At 44.8% G+C, this 22,945-nt stretch overlaps 1 protein-coding gene across 1 annotated transcript in view; it reads right to left on the reverse strand.

The window, feature by feature from the left end:
• Positions 1-22,945, reverse strand: part of LOC146812465 (androgen-induced gene 1 protein-like) — a 269,437-nt gene that overhangs the window by 115,707 nt on the left and 130,785 nt on the right. The window contains exon 3 of the mRNA XM_085619459.1: positions 15,413-15,514. Coding sequence (XP_085475585.1) covers positions 15,413-15,514 — 102 coding nt within the window. The remainder of the gene's footprint in view (positions 1-15,412; positions 15,515-22,945) is intronic.

Consider the following 22,945-nt stretch of genomic DNA (forward strand, 5'->3'; position numbering starts at 1 on the left):
TTGCCTCTACATCTAGTAGTGCTATTAGGTGGTAGTTTTTTGGTAGTGTTTTGTCCCCTGCTTTATAGATTGGTGATATGATGGAGCCCTTCCATAATGCGGGCATACACCCCGTTTGCCTAACTGAGCTGAAGATGGGAGCTAGGGATTCTGACCAATATTCTGGGTCTTGCTTGAAAAGAGATGCCGGGATCCTGTTCGGCCCTTGTGCACCGTCCTTCCACCCTTTAAGTGTTTGCTCCCTGATCTGGTCGGCATCGATCTCAATTTCTTTTGCCTCGTCTGTCGTCGTGGTATGAGTTTGAAATACGGGTTGTTTGTCCATACTAGTGTTTAATCTAAGAACCTGTTGATTAAAGTGATGTTCTAAAAAGGATGTTCTGTTATGTATGATGTTAGACCACCATGTGTGGGTTGTAAAATTTTATTTATCGTTGCCCAGAATTGTGCGCCGTTATTCTCTTTGGAGTCATGATGGAGTTTAGCCCAAAGTTCATTTTCTTGTGATCTTCTTATATCCCATTTCAGTTTCCTGAGTTGGGCCTTTTTTTTGCGGAGCTGTTGGTGTAGAGCCTTATCCCCCGGCTGTCCCCTCAGTGACATTCATGTTTTATTTATGTCTTTTTTTATGCTTTTCAGGGTCGCCCTTTGCATGCTTGTGGCCTTCCCTGCGATTGTTTGGTCGTTGGGCAGGGTGTGCCGGACTTCAGATGTGTAGGAATTCGAAAACGTGCCGTAAATGTTTCCCAGATATGAATGTGGTTTCCCATAGTTTTATTAAGCTCGTTTAATTGCTGTTTTTGGTGCCATGAGAACTTCTCTGGAATTTGCTACTGACGACTTAATTCTCTTGAGGTTTATTGTGTGACATGCATGAGTTTCAACTGGGTTTGGGATTGATTTCTAAAGTGAGATTTCCTGAGGTCGGTGGTCACTGTCCCCTTTGTCTCCTAGACAGTAGCCTTTTATATTTTGGAAAAATGAGAGAGCCACTAGGGTGTAGTCAATTGTGGAGGTTGCATGGCCAGAGTGAAAGGAGGCGGACGGTGGGGAATCGTCCACAAATCTGCCATTTTGCACACGTAGGCCAATGTTCTCTAGATCATTTAGCAACTCCGACACACCCTTAGCTTTTCTCCCTTGAGGGCTGTGCTGTTGAGTTAGAGTGTTCCAATAGAAGGATTGTGCTTGGATGTCTTCATTTGGGGAGATTCCCAATAAATGTTGATTGAAATCACCTGACAGAATAAGGTTTGGAGTAGTGTGTGTACTCATCAGTTGGTAAAGGTGTTCAATTAATGTATTTGAATCCTGTTTTTTCTTTTTCGGGTGATGTTTATGTTAATCAGCAGTACCTCCTCCTTTTTAGGTCTCGCTGAGTCAGCACGTATGCGCTGCGCGGAGAGACTTTAGTAAGGGCTTTAAAAAATGCTACCGCCGGCTACAGCTTGCAGTGCATGTGCGCGGGCGCGCGCTTCAGCAGAGGCGCCATATGTCATGATTACTGCTGCGCGCGCACCACTCGCGCACATGCACTGCAAGCTGTGGCCGGCGGTAGTATTTTTAGCTTGCTAATCGCGGCACCGGTGCTTTACTTTTAACATTAAAAGTAAAGCGCCGGTGCCGTGATTATAGCAATAGTAAGGAAATAGAAACAAACATCTATTTCTTTACTTTTGCTATAATCGTGGCACCCGCGCTTTACTTTTAATGTTAAAAGTAAAGCGCCGGTGCCGCGAATATAGCAAAAGTAAAGAAATAGAAACAAACATCTATTTCTTTACTTTTGCTATAATCGCGGCACCTGCGCTTTACTTTTAATGTTAAAAGTAAAGCATCGGTGCCACGATTAGAAAGAAAACAAGCGTTGGCATAGCCAATAGGTCTCGCCTTTGGGACCTTATAAGTGTTTAGCCATGCAACAGTTGCATGACTAAATACTTATAAGGTCCCAAAAGCGAGACCTATTGGCTATGCTTGTTCCCACAGAGGTCTAACTGAATCCTTGTGGTATTTACAGATGGAAGCAGAGGAGGTAATTCCTTCGCACTATGAATTTTTGTTATTTTGATGTAGGTTGCCAGGCCGCCTGATAGACGGCCATAGCTGCTTTTCCTTAGGGCAGGAGTGTGGAAACAGGTGTATCCCTCTATTTGCAGAGGCTCCTCTTGCTATGTTTCCTGAAATAGGATAATATTGAATGTTTTTATGTAACCAAGGAATTCACCGTCAGTCGCCTTGTTTTTTTGCCCGTTGATGTTCCATGAGCATATCCTCAGATGCGATATGCTTGAGTTTCTATGCCTCGTTAAATTTGTTAATGGTTCTAGTGATCCTGAGGAGAGATGGGACAGCTACGCTATTGTCTGCTATGCTCATTTGTATGTTCGATGCATGTTCATTTTGTGGTGACCTTCCTCGGGCTCCCCTAAGTATGGACAAGGTTATATGTTTTTTGCAGGTTGTCCCTTCTCTTGTTATGTCGAGTAGAGGGAATGGGTATCCACAGTGTTATGGAACATTGTGGCTTGGATCCCCCAGGTTTTAAAGATTTCCTGTTCTTCCAAGATTTTGTTTGCTATTTGGGTGGTCCTCTAGGTGGCTTTGGTGGATTCTGTTCTTTGCGTTTTATCCAACCTTGTCAATTCTATTGAAAGCAGATCCGCAGAGCATAAGCCTTTCAGTGCTGGTATTGAGCTTAGAAGTTGGAGAATATTCCCTCTGTTTAGGATATGGAATGGTCCTTTTGATTCGAATTCTGGGGTGAAGGTAATGATGGTAGAGTTCCCTGCATGGTCTGCTGACTTCGGCCCCAAATGTTTTTGCATAGAGCTGATTGTGGAGTGCTGAGATGATACAATGGGGATATTCGGGAAATAATGGCTCTTGATGCCTAGGGCCTGTAGAGCCTCCTGGGCCTTGATCTGAGTTTAACAAGCCACCCAAGTGCCCAGTTGAAACAGACCTCGACATGTTAGGGGCCCTCTGTGTTTCATTGCGCGATCTGAATGTGTTTGGTTTTCCTCTCCTGGTGCCTTAACTGGACCATGACTAAGCGTTTGAACTGGCTGTTCAATTTGCATGGTAGGGGTACTAGGATCGATGCCCAATTTAAGTGGTCAGTGCAATGTAGCAGTTGAGTTCGACTCCTGGGTTGAACAATGGTATGGAGTAGTCTCCCTTGCCCCGATTGGTTGTGGTGTTCTGCTATTGATGCTGTCGTCCTGTTTCAATTTGGCCTTAGTTCTTCTATTCCCTTTGGAGACAGTTTGACTGCTGATTAAAGACCATGCTGCCACCGACAGCGGTGTTTCCACTTTAGTCCTATTTGCGTTACCCTTGTTTCCCGCAGGATGGGTTTCCCATTGCTGGTTTGGCATTCCCTCAGCTTCGGGGACATAAACTATTGTTGTTTGTTCTTGCGTTTGCTGCAGGTGTCGTTTTCTGTGAATAACGGGTACACTTTTGTAAAGCTAGGCGATGGTATTTTATTCCGACCTTTCCTCCCGAGTTGACGGCGATGCTTGGAGTTCTGCTTTGGTGTTTGCACCTTAGGAAGCGGAATGGTCCAAGGATGCGGACTGCCTTCCTGACAAGTCGAGAGGTTGGTGCCAGTTTTTTTTTCCAACAATGGGATCCCTTTTCAATGGTTCATTGGAAACTGCTTCTTTTAAGATTGCCTTTGGTTTCTCTGTAATTGGGCCCTTTGGCAGGCCATCTATGAGAGTAGAGACGATTGAGGGGAGTGTTGATAGTTTGTCGATAATGGGTCCGCAGCTGCAGATCAGTTTAGCTTCCTGCTATGCTCTGCTGACTAAGAGATTTTTCATCTATTTCCCCCACGAAAAGGGCCAAAGTATCTAGTAGTGACAACTGCAGGACCATTTTGTCTGACTGGTAATGTAGCACGTCGACAGTCCGTTGCATTGTGTTTAATAGAATATCCTATGTGTTTGATACCTGTTTCCCCGGTTGATTTGGAGAACCTGAGGTCAAAGTGGATATTGGAGAGTTTTTGCATGGAGTTGGGTTGCTGGACTCGATTTCTTTGACGTTTCCTTGTGTCGCATCATGATTTGTACTGATACTGGCTGTGGGCGGTGGCTGTTTTTCGGGAGTCTCCTGTGCGTAGGATGCTAATAGGTCCGCCCACTCCTGTGATCCCAGATAGGAGAGGGGGTCCAGCCCGCCTCCCCTAGAAGTCGGGGAATCCGATGTGGTTGCAGAGGACTCTTTGAGAATGCCCTGAGCGCTCCCTGTTTCAACGCCAGATGGCAGTTGGGCCGATTTGGTGGTCTCCTGATGTAATATAGGATTGTGGGGGGATTTGTGGGGGTCTATTTGAGACAAGACTTTAGAGTGGTGATCAAATTCTGATGATATGTTCAGTTTGTGTCCGCTTGAGACCTCCTGCTCTGGGTTTATGACTTTGCCAGTCTTTGTCGTAGACTCTTGTGCATTTTGTACTTTCTTCCACATTTTAGGATTGATTAAGTCAGTTATGGCATTGCTCATTGAGGAGGGAGTGGACTGAAGTCGGCAGGTAGAATGATCCTTGGCTCGCCATTCAACCTACCCTTCTTGGAGGGAGGGCGGGCTATTGGTTTTTTTTGTTTTGTGTTCGCAAGTATTTTCTGGTGATGGCGTGATGGCCACAGGTTGGGACGCTAAAGTTTCCACTATGACTTGTTCTATGACTGGTGTAGTCAGTGATTGTTGTGGTGATTGTTGTAGGAAAAGGGGGAGGAGTGGTTCTTGAAGGCCCTGGATTTTGCCACTGGTGGAAAATATGGATGAAGCTGGAGCTTTTACAAATTGGAATTTTGAAGATATTTTTGGTTGGTATAGGTGGGGGCGGCCGCTTCCTAGATTTAGTGCTGAGTTGTTGACGGCCTCTGCTTCGTGACCCTCCTCCTCGGCGGTTACCAGAATTGGTTTTGCTTTTTCCTTTTGCTTAGCCTTACGGACGACAGCCTCTGGCTGCCCCCTTTTTCTGCCCGTCCTCATATTTAGAGTATATTTAAAGTACTCAAAGTCCACAAGTGGCTCTACTTTTCTGACTTTCCTTTTCCCTTGAGGCACCCTTCCCAATCCTCTTTCCACTCCTTAGGGACCAGACGAAGAGAAGATCTGTTATGTACGTTGAAGGCGGTGCTGCCGGCTCCTGCCGTGCACCTCCGTAAAAGGGAGAGAAGGAAGGGGAAAGGGAAAAGAGGGGTTGACCGCGACGAATTTCACTGTTTCACTGTTGGAGGTAAGAAAACACTTGTTTCACCTGCTGTGTTAAATAGGATGTTTCTTAGCCGATTCCGGCTCCTGCTGCAGTGGAAGTAACTCTGCCGTGTTAAGGAATGATTCCTATCCTTAAGTTGTGGCTCACAGACAAGTATAAAGGCAGCTCTGGCCACTTGAGATGGCTTGATGTATTCAGCTCCTGCCCCTACCCTAGGCTTCACGCGGCCCCCGGCTGCGTTGGGATTGCTCTCGGCTGCGCTGGGATTGCTCTCGGCTCGCAGCTCCTTACAATAAAGGCAATAAAAGCAATAGAGGCAATAAAAGCAATAGAGGCAAATAGTGGTAGGCTCACGGGGAGGACACGCTAAGAAGTGGCTCCTGCCGCGCTGGAAGGACGCTGGCTGTGTAAAGGAAGCAGCATGCACCCTCGGAATCAAGCGCAGGTAAAATGCGCGTAGGTCCTTGTGGTGCTTGCGGTGGGGGTAGGCTGGGACTGGGGCAGACCAGGACTTGAAGAAACTGGAACCGGAACCAAAAGTCAGGACCAAAAGTCAAAAGGGGGGGGAAGAGGAGGGGCGGCTTGCTGGGGCGACAGCTGAATTCGGGTGGCGGATGGCAGGTTTGCGGTAGACTTTCGCCTTTGCCTCCGTAGGTTTCTCCGCGCACCACTACTGCTACCGCTACCGCTCACGCTCAACTGCAGGCACTCGCAGCCTCCGCCTCAGCTGCAGCCTCGCACCACTCCAAGCAGCTCCTCTCTGTCCAGCAGGGCCTGGTGTCCGCCCTTCTCGGATCCGTTGTTCCGTTGGGTTGTCTGTTTCTCGGTCGCTGCGGATCTTGCGGTTTCTTGCAGTTTCTGTTGGTTCCTCGACACCCGCAATACCCGCGGGCTCTACACCCACCGTCTCCGTTCTCTGCTGTCTGGGAGCAGCTGCAGACACTCCCGCTCTCTGCAAATCCAATGGACAATGGACAGTTGTTGCTCAAAATGTCAATGTATAGGTATTCGCATGAGGATAGGTCCATTTTATGTGACTGTTTCACTGCAATATTGTTTTTGTGTATGTAGGCGATACCTCCACCAGGTCTGCTTGGTCCATCTAATCTAATATGTAGTTATTAGGTGACACTAGAAGGTCATGGGTAGGTAAGAAGGCCTCATTTAGCCATGTTTCAGTCAGGTTTAGTATGTCTAGTTCGTGTGTGAGGACGAGGTCCTCTATGTCCGTCGCATGTTTCACTGCCGATCTGCAATAGAGTAGCATGCATTTCAGGTGTTGTTTGGTGTCAGCAGAGGGTGGCTGAGTGATGAGCACGTGTTTAAGGTTCAATTTCTTTATGGCTCTGTGATTGTGCCTTGTATCTCTATGTGGGTTTGTAGGGACTGTTTGGATTTGAGCCCCACCGACTCTGTTAAAGGAGTAAGTAGGATTACATGTAGGCTGCCCTGTTTAATTATTAAACCTATAATAACTGATAAAACTCCACCGAAAGTAAAACTATCCCTTACCAGTGTTAACATATAAAAACTGAAAAAACACCTTCACAAACACAAACTAAATGCCATGCAAAGAAAGGGTCCATTACAATGTAACTTTGTTAAACAAGGCAGCAGCAAGAAAGACTGTGCTAACATTATTCTGCTTGAGTTTTGTTGCTTGAGGATGTCACTAAAATATTGTTTCTTCTTCCTTTTTTCAGTTTTGTGGTCTGTGGTCTAAAGATGCAAGGTTTAGAAGCATGTTTTAGTTCTTATTTAATTATTTTATAAAATGTAGAAAATCAGGAAATATCAAAATCATAATTGATATTTTGGCTACATTTCATTCTTTCACTGTTAGGTAAAATGGCATATTTCATAAGAATCTTTCCCAGTATGTACCATCAAATTTACTCACAGACAATGGTTGAAACCCTTTGATACATCGTTCCCCTTTTCTAGAAGGCAGTATTGATAGTAGGTGAATTGCCAAATACCCCATGCTTTAAACATTTAATGCAAAGTGTAGTGACAGATAAAAGAGTGCTGTCACCAAGCATCTGGGATGTTGGTGAAAACATGACACCAGATGTTTGGAAAATATGGAACGCAGTGTCACTTGGAATGCTGCCGCAAAAAAATCGTACCAAGTTCAACAGATTGGAGTGATATTGTTTGTATTTGCAGTAATTCAGCTACGTATATGAAAAGGTTGTGTGATGACCTGTGAAACTAGATACCTGAGCTGAAGTGCTTTCCTGTAAGAGAGCCTTGCAACTATTTGGATGGTATGCTGAAAGCATCTTTATAATCCTCAGAGTTAATGAACAATAGTATTGACTTTGTAGTTCATTCTGGTGCACTGTTTCATTATGTGCGGGAACTAAAACACAAATATTTCTCATTTTGTGCTCTGTGTGGCACCAAAGAAAGTCATCCCAACTATGTCAATTAGCCCGTGGTTTTCAGTGCCAGAGGCTGTGAATGCTATATTATCCATGTGGCGACCGTTTACTGAATTTTTGCTTAGTGAAGATGCCAAAGGCATGAAATGTGAGGCTCTTTGTTCGCATATTGATAGTGATGTGAAAAAAAGTACACTGTACTGTATTCTTAGATTTTTACAGGAAAACATGACTGCTGTGGTGGATATAATTTTAAAAAAACTAGAGTCTGAAAACACCCTTGTCTACCAAGTGTTCAGCGTAATTGGTGTAGATGTGAAACATCTCATTAGAAGTAGACTGGGCGACACTTTAAGTTACTTCCGCACTGCAAAATGTTCCATGTTTGCTTGCCACTTGGTAAGCAAAGAAATGTTGAGGAGCAATTCAGGAAATGTTATTTTAACTGTGCATGAGAAATGGCTTGCAATGATGCATCGAAATGTCCCTTCACCAACCATTGCATTTGAAGTCAATGAAGCCTCACTGAGGTACTCTGCACAAGTTCTAGATCCCTTCCGTAAAGGGGAAATTTCTCTGGACTTTTAAAAGTACTGCTTCATTTTTTAACGTTTCAATAACTGAGGGCATATACACTCAGTTCAAAGCATATGTTGCAGAACCTGCCCCAGAGAATCGCAAGCTTCAGGTGCACCAGTATTGGCATGGAAAGCTATGTCAGTGGCCACAATTAGCAAATTGTGTACTGGCTGTTTTAACGTTGCCCGTCTCAAGTGCCAATGTTGAGAGGGCCTTTTCACAGATAAACGTTTACATGGGAAGGAAAGAGCAAGCTCATATGACGAAAGACTCACTAACAAAGTAGTATATGATGTACTACAATAAGTTTGATTTATTAAAAACTTATTTGGACCTCATATACCTTGTATGCACACTCTCCATACATATGAACTATTCAATAAACACTAGAAAACATCTGTTTCTGGTTTTTTTAATGGTGTGAAAATGTGTAACCACTGTTTTTTTAAGGTATTGAAAACACTGAAAAAAAAACACCATAATATGCCTAAAATATCAACTGAAAACAGGGAAGCTGAATTATTTGAGAGGAGGAGGGAGTGAATGCCCCTATCGGAAAGGAAATCCTAGATTCTGCTCGACCGCGAATAGGTGCTGAGGTAGGGTATTTTTTGTCATTTCAGGCGGGGGAATGCCAAGACAGTTCATATCTCGTTGTCTGTGGGGTGTGATTTAGGTCTAGTGTGGCAATTAGTATCTAGGGTATGTTTGAGTCTATTCCTCTCAGCCATTTTGCCTGACTGGTAATGTAGCACGTCGACAGTCCGTTGCATTGTGTTTAATAGAATATCCTATGTGTTTGATACCTGTTTCCCCGGTTGATTTGGAGAACCTGAGGTCAAAGTGGATATTGGAGAGTTTTTGCATGGAGTTGGGTTGCTGGACTCGATTTCTTTGACGTTTCCTTGTGTCGCATCATGATTTGTACTGATACTGGCTGTGGGCGGTGGCTGTTTTTCGGGAGTCTCCTGTGCGTAGGATGCTAATAGGTCCGCCCACTCCTGTGATCCCAGATAGGAGAGGGGGTCCAGCCCGCCTCCCCTAGAAGTCGGGGAATCCGATGTGGTTGCAGAGGACTCTTTGAGAATGCCCTGAGCGCTCCCTGTTTCAACGCCAGATGGCAGTTGGGCCGATTTGGTGGTCTCCTGATGTAATATAGGATTGTGGGGGGATTTGTGGGGGTCTATTTGAGACAAGACTTTAGAGTGGTGATCAAATTCTGATGATATGTTCAGTTTGTGTCCGCTTGAGACCTCCTGCTCTGGGTTTATGACTTTGCCAGTCTTTGTCGTAGACTCTTGTGCATTTTGTACTTTCTTCCACATTTTAGGATTGATTAAGTCAGTTATGGCATTGCTCATTGAGGAGGGAGTGGACTGAAGTCGGCAGGTAGAATGATCCTTGGCTCGCCATTCAACCTACCCTTCTTGGAGGGAGGGCGGGCTATTGGTTTTTTTTGTTTTGTGTTCGCAAGTATTTTCTGGTGATGGCGTGATGGCCACAGGTTGGGACGCTAAAGTTTCCACTATGACTTGTTCTATGACTGGTGTAGTCAGTGATTGTTGTGGTGATTGTTGTAGGAAAAGGGGGAGGAGTGGTTCTTGAAGGCCCTGGATTTTGCCACTGGTGGAAAATATGGATGAAGCTGGAGCTTTTACAAATTGGAATTTTGAAGATATTTTTGGTTGGTATAGGTGGGGGCGGCCGCTTCCTAGATTTAGTGCTGAGTTGTTGACGGCCTCTGCTTCGTGACCCTCCTCCTCGGCGGTTACCAGAATTGGTTTTGCTTTTTCCTTTTGCTTAGCCTTACGGACGACAGCCTCTGGCTGCCCCCTTTTTCTGCCCGTCCTCATATTTAGAGTATATTTAAAGTACTCAAAGTCCACAAGTGGCTCTACTTTTCTGACTTTCCTTTTCCCTTGAGGCACCCTTCCCAATCCTCTTTCCACTCCTTAGGGACCAGACGAAGAGAAGATCTGTTATGTACGTTGAAGGCGGTGCTGCCGGCTCCTGCCGTGCACCTCCGTAAAAGGGAGAGAAGGAAGGGGAAAGGGAAAAGAGGGGTTGACCGCGACGAATTTCACTGTTTCACTGTTGGAGGTAAGAAAACACTTGTTTCACCTGCTGTGTTAAATAGGATGTTTCTTAGCCGATTCCGGCTCCTGCTGCAGTGGAAGTAACTCTGCCGTGTTAAGGAATGATTCCTATCCTTAAGTTGTGGCTCACAGACAAGTATAAAGGCAGCTCTGGCCACTTGAGATGGCTTGATGTATTCAGCTCCTGCCCCTACCCTAGGCTTCACGCGGCCCCCGGCTGCGTTGGGATTGCTCTCGGCTGCGCTGGGATTGCTCTCGGCTCGCAGCTCCTTACAATAAAGGCAATAAAAGCAATAGAGGCAATAAAAGCAATAGAGGCAAATAGTGGTAGGCTCACGGGGAGGACACGCTAAGAAGTGGCTCCTGCCGCGCTGGAAGGACGCTGGCTGTGTAAAGGAAGCAGCATGCACCCTCGGAATCAAGCGCAGGTAAAATGCGCGTAGGTCCTTGTGGTGCTTGCGGTGGGGGTAGGCTGGGACTGGGGCAGACCAGGACTTGAAGAAACTGGAACCGGAACCAAAAGTCAGGACCAAAAGTCAAAAGGGGGGGGAAGAGGAGGGGCGGCTTGCTGGGGCGACAGCTGAATTCGGGTGGCGGATGGCAGGTTTGCGGTAGACTTTCGCCTTTGCCTCCGTAGGTTTCTCCGCGCACCACTACTGCTACCGCTACCGCTACCGCTCACGCTCAACTGCAGGCACTCGCAGCCTCCGCCTCAGCTGCAGCCTCGCACCACTCCAAGCAGCTCCTCTCTGTCCAGCAGGGCCTGGTGTCCGCCCTTCTCGGATCCGTTGTTCCGTTGGGTTGTCTGTTTCTCGGTCGCTGCGGATCTTGCGGTTTCTTGCAGTTTCTGTTGGTTCCTCGACACCCGCAATACCCGCGGGCTCTACACCCACCGTCTCCGTTCTCTGCTGTCTGGGAGCAGCTGCAGACACTCCCGCTCTCTGCAAATCCAATGGACAATGGACAGTTGTTGCTCAAAATGTCAATGTATAGGTATTCGCATGAGGATAGGTCCATTTTATGTGACTGTTTCACTGCAATATTGTTTTTGTGTATGTAGGCGATACCTCCACCAGGTCTGCTTGGTCCATCTAATCTAATATGTAGTTATTAGGTGACACTAGAAGGTCATGGGTAGGTAAGAAGGCCTCATTTAGCCATGTTTCAGTCAGGTTTAGTATGTCTAGTTCGTGTGTGAGGACGAGGTCCTCTATGTCCGTCGCATGTTTCACTGCCGATCTGCAATAGAGTAGCATGCATTTCAGGTGTTGTTTGGTGTCAGCAGAGGGTGGCTGAGTGATGAGCACGTGTTTAAGGTTCAATTTCTTTATGGCTCTGTGATTGTGCCTTGTATCTCTATGTGGGTTTGTAGGGACTGTTTGGATTTGAGCCCCACCGACTCTGTTAAAGGAGTAAGTAGGATTACATGTAGGCTGCCCTGTTTAATTATTAAACCTATAATAACTGATAAAACTCCACCGAAAGTAAAACTATCCCTTACCAGTGTTAACATATAAAAACTGAAAAAACACCTTCACAAACACAAACTAAATGCCATGCAAAGAAAGGGTCCATTACAATGTAACTTTGTTAAACAAGGCAGCAGCAAGAAAGACTGTGCTAACATTATTCTGCTTGAGTTTTGTTGCTTGAGGATGTCACTAAAATATTGTTTCTTCTTCCTTTTTTCAGTTTTGTGGTCTGTGGTCTAAAGATGCAAGGTTTAGAAGCATGTTTTAGTTCTTATTTAATTATTTTATAAAATGTAGAAAATCAGGAAATATCAAAATCATAATTGATATTTTGGCTACATTTCATTCTTTCACTGTTAGGTAAAATGGCATATTTCATAAGAATCTTTCCCAGTATGTACCATCAAATTTACTCACAGACAATGGTTGAAACCCTTTGATACATCGTTCCCCTTTTCTAGAAGGCAGTATTGATAGTAGGTGAATTGCCAAATACCCCATGCTTTAAACATTTAATGCAAAGTGTAGTGACAGATAAAAGAGTGCTGTCACCAAGCATCTGGGATGTTGGTGAAAACATGACACCAGATGTTTGGAAAATATGGAACGCAGTGTCACTTGGAATGCTGCCGCAAAAAAATCGTACCAAGTTCAACAGATTGGAGTGATATTGTTTGTATTTGCAGTAATTCAGCTACGTATATGAAAAGGTTGTGTGATGACCTGTGAAACTAGATACCTGAGCTGAAGTGCTTTCCTGTAAGAGAGCCTTGCAACTATTTGGATGGTATGCTGAAAGCATCTTTATAATCCTCAGAGTTAATGAACAATAGTATTGACTTTGTAGTTCATTCTGGTGCACTGTTTCATTATGTGCGGGAACTAAAACACAAATATTTCTCATTTTGTGCTCTGTGTGGCACCAAAGAAAGTCATCCCAACTATGTCAATTAGCCCGTGGTTTTCAGTGCCAGAGGCTGTGAATGCTATATTATCCATGTGGCGACCGTTTACTGAATTTTTGCTTAGTGAAGATGCCAAAGGCATGAAATGTGAGGCTCTTTGTTCGCATATTGATAGTGATGTGAAAAAAAGTACACTGTACTGTATTCTTAGATTTTTACAGGAAAACATGACTGCTGTGGTGGATATAATTTAAAAAAAACTAGAGTCTGAAAACACCCTTGTCTACCAAGTGTTCAGCGTAATTGGTGTAGATGTGAAACATCTCATTAGAAGTAGACTGGGCGACACTTTAAGTTACTTCCGCACTGCAAAATGTTCCATGTTTGCTTGCCACTTGGTAAGCAAAGAAATGTTGAGGAGCAATTCAGGAAATGTTATTTTAACTGTGCATGAGAAATGGCTTGCAATGATGCATCGAAATGTCCCTTCACCAACCATTGCATTTGAAGTCAATGAAGCCTCACTGAGGTACTCTGCACAAGTTCTAGATCCCTTCCGTAAAGGGGAAATTTCTCTGGACTTTTAAAAGTACTGCTTCATTTTTTAACGTTTCAATAACTGAGGGCATATACACTCAGTTCAAAGCATATGTTGCAGAACCTGCCCCAGAGAATCGCAAGCTTCAGGTGCACCAGTATTGGCATGGAAAGCTATGTCAGTGGCCACAATTAGCAAATTGTGTACTGGCTGTTTTAACGTTGCCCGTCTCAAGTGCCAATGTTGAGAGGGCCTTTTCACAGATAAACGTTTACATGGGAAGGAAAGAGCAAGCTCATATGACGAAAGACTCACTAACAAAGTAGTATATGATGTACTACAATAAGTTTGATTTATTAAAAACTTATTTGGACCTCATATACCTTGTATGCACACTCTCCATACATATGAACTATTCAATAAACACTAGAAAACATCTGTTTCTGGTTTTTTTAATGGTGTGAAAATGTGTAACCACTGTTTTTTTAAGGTATTGAAAACACTGAAAAAAAAACACCATAATATGCCTAAAATATCAACTGAAAACAGGGAAGCTGAATTATTTGAGAGGAGGAGGGAGTGAATGCCCCTATCGGAAAGGAAATCCTAGATTCTGCTCGACCGCGAATAGGTGCTGAGGTAGGGTATTTTTTGTCATTTCAGGCGGGGGAATGCCAAGACAGTTCATATCTCGTTGTCTGTGGGGTGTGATTTAGGTCTAGTGTGGCAATTAGTATCTAGGGTATGTTTGAGTCTATTCCTCTCAGGCATGCATTTGTTCAGTGTATTTCAAGTGTGTGTCTGGCTATTGGATATCTGTGCTAAGTCAACTGAAGACAAGCCTTTCAAGGGGATTTGCTTGGAAGTAGAAGAACTTGGAAAGCAAAGGTCTTCTGTCCAGGAAAGACTGTCACATAATTGAAGGAGGGATGGTAAATACTACAGAAGAGAGGCCACTGATCAGGCATTATGAATGAGAGAGGTAGAGTGAGGAAAAGGCTTTTTGTTAGGTGAAAATGTCCTCTGGTGTAATATGGGACGACAGCTGAATGAAGAATGCGGACCCTGTAGAGTTCTCATATCTCTTAGTTTCTGTTCTGGGAGCAAGCAGGAAAATGGGATTCATTTCTAATTTAAATGACACATATTTGCAATCCTCTCTCAATATTCATCGATAGTAAGCGCAATTGCATCACACTCTCCCAATATTAGAAGTGAACACATGGGCCAGGTTACTCCTACAGTGGCCTCTGCTTTGTCGCTCTCAACCAGGGGTGCCGCCGAGCTCTTTGCCAGGGCCGGTTGTCAGACGATTTTGTTCCAGGGCTGATTTTGCAGCTATGCTGCAAAAACAGCCCTGTAACAACAACGGCCCCCAAGGGCCCAAAACCGGCCCCCACCCGTGCGGCCCACTGGGGGATTGCCCGCTATGGCCAGTGTGGCCCTGCTCTCAACCAGCAATCAAGGCTCAAGGCTGCCAAATCTGCCTGGTCAGTGGGACTGGAGATGCAATCCTGAAAGGTGGGAATTTTGAAAATGTATAAAGTTAGGCCGAACACAGGAACTTGGCATGTCAACAAGTGAAGTCCCTTCCTGCGGTGGATGAACAACTACAACGCTAAGGATCAACATGGTGCTCTAATGCTTTGAGGCCACAACCATCGCTTGCCTAACATAGGGATTACTACATCACAGGCTCAAACTTAAAGCCACTTTTGTCAAAAGCAAGATCCCCTTGGGTTTCTTTTAAGCATACAAATACACACTGCTATCATACCCACACGGCCCGATCACCAACACCGAATAGAAACCAAAAAAATAATATAAAATATATATCTCTTTATTAATAGGATCCTAATGAGATTCAAAATATATAAAAAAGGTTAAAAAATATATACATCAACACACATCAAATATTCATAAGAGTTAAAAACATATCATTCAGAAAAACCTGGGAGAATATGACAAGCAATAATGACATCAAAACCTGATAAATCAAGTGAGCACACCAAGTACAAAAAACTGAAATTGATAGCCCTGGTTCAACATTTTACAGTGTTCTTGTCTCCTGATAGAACCCGGTACTGCTTGGGTGCGTTTTCAACACAAAGACGCAAGCTGAAGGAGGAAGTAAATCACAGGAAGTGCACCAAACGCGAAACACCACAAAAGCCAAGGTGGGTTCCACCACACCACACTTACCATGGAATGGTTCAGCCACTGAGGAATTATTGTATCCAGGACCTTGGGGTAGACAAGCTCCCGGTCATATGTGTAGAGGCTCCAGAAGAGTGAAACTACAAACTCAAGTGAGAAATAAATACACGTTAAAGAAATGTCAAACCACCAACACCAAGCGTGGCTTGATTGTGCCAACTCTACATACTGTCTCTTCGCAGCTGCGAGATTTCTTTGGCCCAGAAATATGTTTGTTTGGATTTCATAGTACAGATGCTTTTTTTCCATAAACAATAATTTTTTTAAATCATATGCTGGCAGTTCCAATTTTTTTTTGCAGGATAAAAAAACTTTCTACTTGTTATGCCCTTAGCGCATACCATTTTTACGGCACTGGCTGTCTTCCGCAGCCAGCAAAATGTTTCCTAGTAAAACCCACTCACTACATAACAGCCATCTGCAGATAAAAGCAGAAAGAAGGTTGACAAGATAATGCTATGTACTAAACCGGTAATTCTTTTTTTCTCAACAATTATACTTTCGAAATATTCAGGTCACTAAAAAAACGCCTGGCACTAAAAAGTCTTCCTTATGAGGCAGACTCGTCCAAGCTTGGAGTTTGTTTGTTCAGCTTGTCAATAAATAACGTCCGTCTTTTGTACATAAAACAACTGCCAAAGCACGCGGGTTTAAAGAATTTGAAGATCAGTCGCCTTCTCCACATCGCCTCACGCGCGCTGTGTTGTGACGCAAGCTTAGGGTGATGTACTCAACGTAACGTAGCGTAACGTAACATTAATCAACGTGACCTAACGGTTACTGACCTCTGTGCACAGATCCTTGGCTATCACAAAGCCTGCTAACTACAAAAAAAACCCTTTGAGACTGCAAAGGAATATTTTGTAACGTACGAAACGCCTTTTAGTGCCAGAAATGTCTTTCTGACTCATAAAAGGGGGTTCGAGGCCCAATACGAATCGCAAATAGGAGGTGGCTTTAAACAGGATTCGCACTGCAATCTGTCACTGTTTTGATCACATACGGACCCTTAAAAAGGGGGTGTATTTGATTGTTAAAGGGGAAGATGTCCCCGTTTCTCCTTTAAAAATCACCGTCGGGCAGCCTTGAGAGCGGAAAGTCGTGGTGAAAAGGACCACTGCCTGCTCCTCTCAATGTCTTGCCAACTTGGAAATATATTGTTTTGATAAGCAGCTCGTGTCCATTTTATGGCTATGGACTGCTTTTGAAAATGTTCCCCGTTTGTAAAAGCAGATGCAAAGATGGTGGTCTGTTGTCCCTTTCAGGCCCTTATTACTGCATTCACAGCCACTCACATGGATGCCAAACTGTGACCTGTAAAATCAACAGATTAGCAAGAGTGCCTAGAGGTCTCTTGCAAGCAAGGACAGAGGATCCCTTGCTGCTTGAACGGTTTTTAAACGATAGCAATAAGTTGGGTAGTGGTCCCTTTTACCAAAGAGAACCATCCAGTCCTACTTCACCTGCTGTAATAATGATAGCTGCCAGGGGCGGACGGGGAACCCATAGTGGCCCTTGCAATTTTCTAGGACCAGCCCCAGGCAAACTACTGCTTGGTCCTGGGAGGCTGGAGATGCTTGCTTGCTGCTTTTGTTTCTGGGGGCCGATACTGCAGCAAAACTGGCTCCCATAGCTGCAAAACTGTCCCCCACCGTTCCAGCCTCCTGAAGAAATGCCCGGTATGGCCAGTCCGGCCCTGATAGTTGCACCCCTGATGATGGACTCTGAGTTTGTCAATTTACCTGTCTTTGCTCTCTCTTCCTTTTGTCCATGTCCCTCTCCTCATCTAGCCCAGTGTCCCTTCTCCTCAATCCGGGGCTTTCACTGTTCAGACATCTCAAGCCCCCTAGCATAAAAAGTGGTTTAAGCTTAAACTCAAGCAATTCACTGCGCTATATACCATGGTCTGAATTAAGACAAAATAGTCCCTGTTCATTGATGCCACAGACATTGTTGGAGAATGTTGATTTAATATTAAGACCAAATCGGATGGGATACACCTACGCAGCGAAATACATTCTCCCTTCATACACCAGCCTTTAGGCATGATAAAACATGTGCGATAAGTATCGGTGGGTGGATCACAGGTCTGCACTTTGATTGCGCGGTCACCTGGAATATGATAAACACTTTGTTCATTGCCTTTATTCCTCCTCTCTTAAACTCTAATTTTTTCCGACTCCCACTTTCTCCCCTCCCCCTTGCTGTCACTACTCATGGATTAATGCTTAATCAGTTTCAAATATTACTGGAACCCAACTTTGCTTCCTTGTGCAGCCCATTTAATTACAAACTGACAAAATGTTGATATAGGACTCCCAAACGGATTTACCTGCTTTCAGACTTCACGCCCCATCTAGCCAAAACCCCACAAGAACAGCCGTTTTCCCAATTAAAATAAACACTCTTCTCATTGAAGAGTGCGACTACTTCCATTAAAAGAGCAATTTTTTTTTTTAACCACACTGGTTTTTTTTTTTAGCCGGGTGACAAATTGAGCTTACTGGGCACAAATCCAATTGCGCATTCTAGGCTTGTCTGAAGGCTGCCAGCGCCCACAAACTACTGTTATACAGCCTCTCTGTGCTTATGATTCTCAAAGCTAGATTGATTTATTCATAACTTATGTACTACGCTCACTCCTCGGAGGTCTTCTTCTGGTGCTGGTCTTAACATATGTTAGTTAGTAGATGTACCTCTTTAATCCCTGTCTGAACACAATAAAAATGGCAAATTCAACAAATGTTTTGGGAGGGGATTTCAGAAACTTGTTCTTCACGGAAAAAGCTCTTCCTCCCTTGAATTTTAACTGAACGTTTGGAATACAAAGAACATTTTGAATTTAGCTTTGTAAAATTCCTGCAGATTGGTAGTAACGGGATACTCATTTAGCCAGATATTGCAGCGATATATTGGGAGGGCATTTGTGAATTGAAAACCTTATTATAAGATAGATGCAGAAAGCTTTTTATCGGTCACAAACTCTCAGGTACCAAACTCTCAGATTCTCTAAATAAGAGGGTTTGCGATCAGTAAAACATTTTATTAACATACTCAACACATCTTACAAGTCAATAAAGTTTTACCAACCTCTAAAGTGGGTTTAGAAATTAGTACCGCCTAGCAATTTAGAAGGGGCATGCTTCGGATGTTCCTTACAAAGTGTGCATTTGTACTATATGTGCCAACGGGTTTCAAACTAAATTCCAGTTGCAAACCATCGACCAGTTATTGACTCCCAAGATAGGGTAGTAACTAATTTACAAAGAGGAAAGAGTCCCCCTTCAACCACTTCCCCTTCACGAATCATAATGACTACTTCAAAAGGAGTGCTCCTGCCTGTTCTCATGGAAGTTTTTTCAAACTGTAAAAAACTTTAAAAAAAAAAAAAAAAAAAGCAATCTCGTTTTAATTAAGAACCCAGGCTGCTGAAAAATACCCCCAAAAGTTTATTTGCAATACTTTCACGGTCGGTGGCCTGCAGACCCTTGGAGGCAAATGATCCCTGTGAAGATAGCCAATTGGAGGGAGTGGCAATTTGTGCCCTGCCTAATGCATATTGATTAGGCAGATTAATCTGCGATCCACATAAAATTGGTATTCTGCTAACCAAAATATTAGCATACAGGTCGGTTAGCAAATTTGATTCTGGAAAAAAAAAATTGGGAAGTAAATTATGATGACTTTTTGCAATCAGTATCTTTGTACACCTGGCCCTTAAACCAGTATCATAGCTTCCAATAATTGTGAACTTCTGGCCCTTATACCGGACGTGATCTTTGACTGAGAGCCGGTGAAGGACTTTCTTGGCTTCCGTCACATGATCTCTCTTGCCTAAACTGGCAATAAGCCCGATTGGTGTGTTCTGAGCTCTCTGTAAGACCGTTACAGTTTCCATCCACCCCATTACCATGTCCAATCTTATCTAAATGGAGTGGCCTCTTTGAAGTTGAAGACTTCGGAATTAATTTACTCGTCCTCAGTCATAATACGCTTATCACTCTACTTACACATCAAGTCTACTTGACCTCTTCTAAATAAGTCGCTCAATATTTGTGAGATGGTGGCAACAAAAATGCCTTAGTAGCGTGGGAGAACTGAGTCTGATTGGATCTGGTCAGAGTGTGGCGCATGTACCACTGATTGAACACAAAGGACACTCCACCTACCTCTGATGCAAAGATGCAGGAGGAATGATGCAGAGAGGATGAGACTATGTCAGCATGACCTCACCTTTATTTTAGAACTTTAAATGGAATTGAATTCCACTACATAAGGCTAGAAAGTCCAAAAGATGCATTGACAGGGCATGAGTTTTTGACTTAAATGAGATTCTGAAACAGCCCAACAGAGGCAGACATGGCAGGCTTTTAAAGCAGGTGCAGAAACACTGGACCATAATTGGGTGTGGATAAGAGTGAGCCAGAAGACTCCTAGTGCTCCTCTTTAAGGCAGAATTGATGATGTCGTCAGTGCATGAACCAATGAGCAACAGGCACAGGAAAAAAAGCTCCCTTGGACAAGTGCTTTGTGCATGGTGTACTTGCTTGAACCTCGGGTAGCTGAGCATTCCTCAGGGGCAACCCTCATCTCAACTTAGAAATACTTGGGCTGACCTACGCCTTATTTCATACACAATGATTTATATTATATGAATGGAGCAGTGCTTAATTTGTAAAAGAAAAAGTGATAGGCCCAAAGTTCTTCTCAGAAACCCGCAGCCAGTGCTACTGAATGCTGGTGTGCTGAATGCCACGGCTGGGTAGTATTGATTCCACCTTATGCCTCTTTATTCCACCTTCAGACGCTCCTTGCCACCTTAGCTCACTCGTTCCGTTTATTTTTCATACTTTCTTTCTCTCTTTGTCACGGTTTTTCAGTATTTCTCTTACTTCTTCTTTGTCTCCCATAGAAAGGGAGAGAAAAACACACAATACCTTTCTCTGGGCCACAGTCCGATGAGGAAGAAAAGTGCGCTGGTACCCAAGAGTGAGTGCGGGGGTGTGGTGGCGCACCACCGTCTCAAATCAAGCACTGAACTGGTATTAGCATTGTGCTGTCGAGGGTCTTAATAAGCACCATTTATTGCAACGCTCCTTTTCCTTTCCAGGCACTGATGTTTTTTACCTAGTCTTTCTGCCCTTCTCAGTGCTCCAGTATGGCCTTCTGCCGGACTGCCTCACGAATCACGTGACCAAGGCTTCTGCCCAATGCCACTTTCCTCGTCACCTTACTCGCTGTCACAGCCCTCTAATTTAAGGCATTCCCCTATAGTGTCCAGGTGAAGAGTGGAGATGTTCAGGGAATGGCACAGCAAGGTCACCATTGGCCCTGGTGCTAGCAAGGAAAATGATTGCCCCGCTATTGGATGGGTAGCAAAATACAGCTATAATTCTGGCTCCGTGGGCCATGTTGGTTGTTCACCTACAGCCTCAGAAACTGCTACCGTACCTTTGAGTCTTGGTCATTGTAACACTAACTCCGGGAACAGTAACCACCAAAAACACGAAGATCATGCTGCCATTTAAATACACTGAAGCTACAGGAGAGCGAGCATGCAGGGCCCCTTCCCACACTCTTAGCTCCGATTGTACTGCACTAGCTGCAACCCTTATAGCAATGACCCTGCCGCACACCATTTTCTTTCTTCTTACACTTTCAATATTTCAATAGCTGTGCATTCCTCCTTTACTCACTTTCCTACAGAATGCTGATGGCAACTGCCACATGATACATGACCCCTGCGCTGTGCTCCATGGGAAAGGCCAAGGGTTAGATTAGTTTGCTCCAAACACCGTTTCACCCATTGACTGACTCTGTGAGAAACACAAAATACTTTCAGCCTCAACTCTAGACCTCTCAATTGTGTCCAATGAGGAACACCCATCCACAAACGGAATTAGGACAGACACCTGCAGTCGCACTATTCAACAGCAGGGCCGGACTGGGAACCCAGAGCAGCCTTGCAATCTTCTTGGACCAGCCCCTGGGGCTGCACTGCTTGGCCCCAGGAGGCTGGAAATGCTTGCTTACTGCTTTAGTTACTGTGGGTCGATATTGCAGCACTGCTGCAAAACCAGTTCCCAGTAACAAAACTATTCCCCACCGCTGCAAAACCAGCAGGCCCACCCTTCCAGCCTCCCGGGAAAACACCCGATGCCCTGCCCGGTACAGCCAGCTGGCCCTATTCAAGAGCAAGTGCTGGATGGAAAACTAAACTGCAGAAACCAACATCTGGAAAAAACAAAAGATGTTAGAGGATGCAAGATGTAGTGAACCCTCTGAAATGCAAACTGGGATTGTGTCACTGTCACGGATTACTTCCTTAACGCTTTTTACACTCATTTTTATGAAACCGATTAGTGTTTTCTGCTGTAAAGGACGACTCCGTTACGCCTGCCGTTGCAGCCTCCTCAAGAAGCCATAATTTTTTGGTGCAAATCCCTATCTACAATTGTTAGTAGATAGGCATGTTTGTTAATACCCATGGGTGGTTGCAATAGGAATGCCCCCTTCCTGCAAGGTAGCGCTTAGCGAATCCTGATTTGAATGAGAAAGTAAATGCCACCTAAACACTTTGGGGGTCATTACGATGGCAAACTCTGCCATCATATCGTATTTGGGACCGCCGGCCTACAAGGCGGCGGTCCCACAGGCCAAATTATGATGCGACCGCCACGGTGGTGGTCGCGTTGTGCACCTTTTACATTGCGGGGGTGCTGCTGGCTGCAGCACCCGCTGCAATGTAAAACAGGGATGTTTACATGTCCCGGTACTACGTGACAGGCACCATTCGGTGCCAGTCACTTGGTTCAGGGATATGTAGGGGGGGCAGCATAGGTGCCCCCAACACCCAAAGAAATGTGCCAGGGTGGAAGGGGGCCCGCTACGGGCCCTCAATGTCCATTCCACCAGCCTTTTCATGGCGCGTGAACCGCCATGGAAATGCTGGTGGGGAGGGACATCCTAATCCCTACGGTGGCGGCTGGTAGGCACTGCCACCAATGCAGGGATTGGGAAGCCCGCTGCCGCACCGGCGGGCTCAAGGAGCCCATCGGATGAGTGGCGGTCGGAGTTTCCGACCGCCACGGAACTGCCATCCATCGTAATGTGGCTGGCAGGAAATGGCCTTCCGATTGCGGTGAGACCGCCACCGACAGCCTGTTGGTGGCAGTCTCGCCGTCATTGTAATGACCCCTAAGTGCAGTGTTTGCATTTCAAGAGTACAGCAAGCCTGGCGCAAAGTGTTAGTAAATCTGGAACAGAGCCTCTTTACTCCCCGCGCCACTCCGCTGTCTGCCGGGTGCATATCTCTGCTGCTTTCCTTTCAATGACTCCCCTTCCCAAAAGTGAGCAGAGCCAGGCCACCATTAGACACTCGCACATAAAAATACATGCCCACTTTAAAAAATAGCTGCAGCTGATGTAGAGCATAAAGACACCCCTCACTCCACTGGGCCCCGGTGCCACTGCACTAGCTGCATCGCTGGTAGCTACACACCTGGATAAGAGTGTCTT

Source organism: Triturus cristatus, chromosome 7, assembly GCF_964204655.1.
Source record: "Triturus cristatus chromosome 7, aTriCri1.1, whole genome shotgun sequence".
Lineage (NCBI taxonomy): Eukaryota > Metazoa > Chordata > Amphibia > Caudata > Salamandridae > Triturus > Triturus cristatus.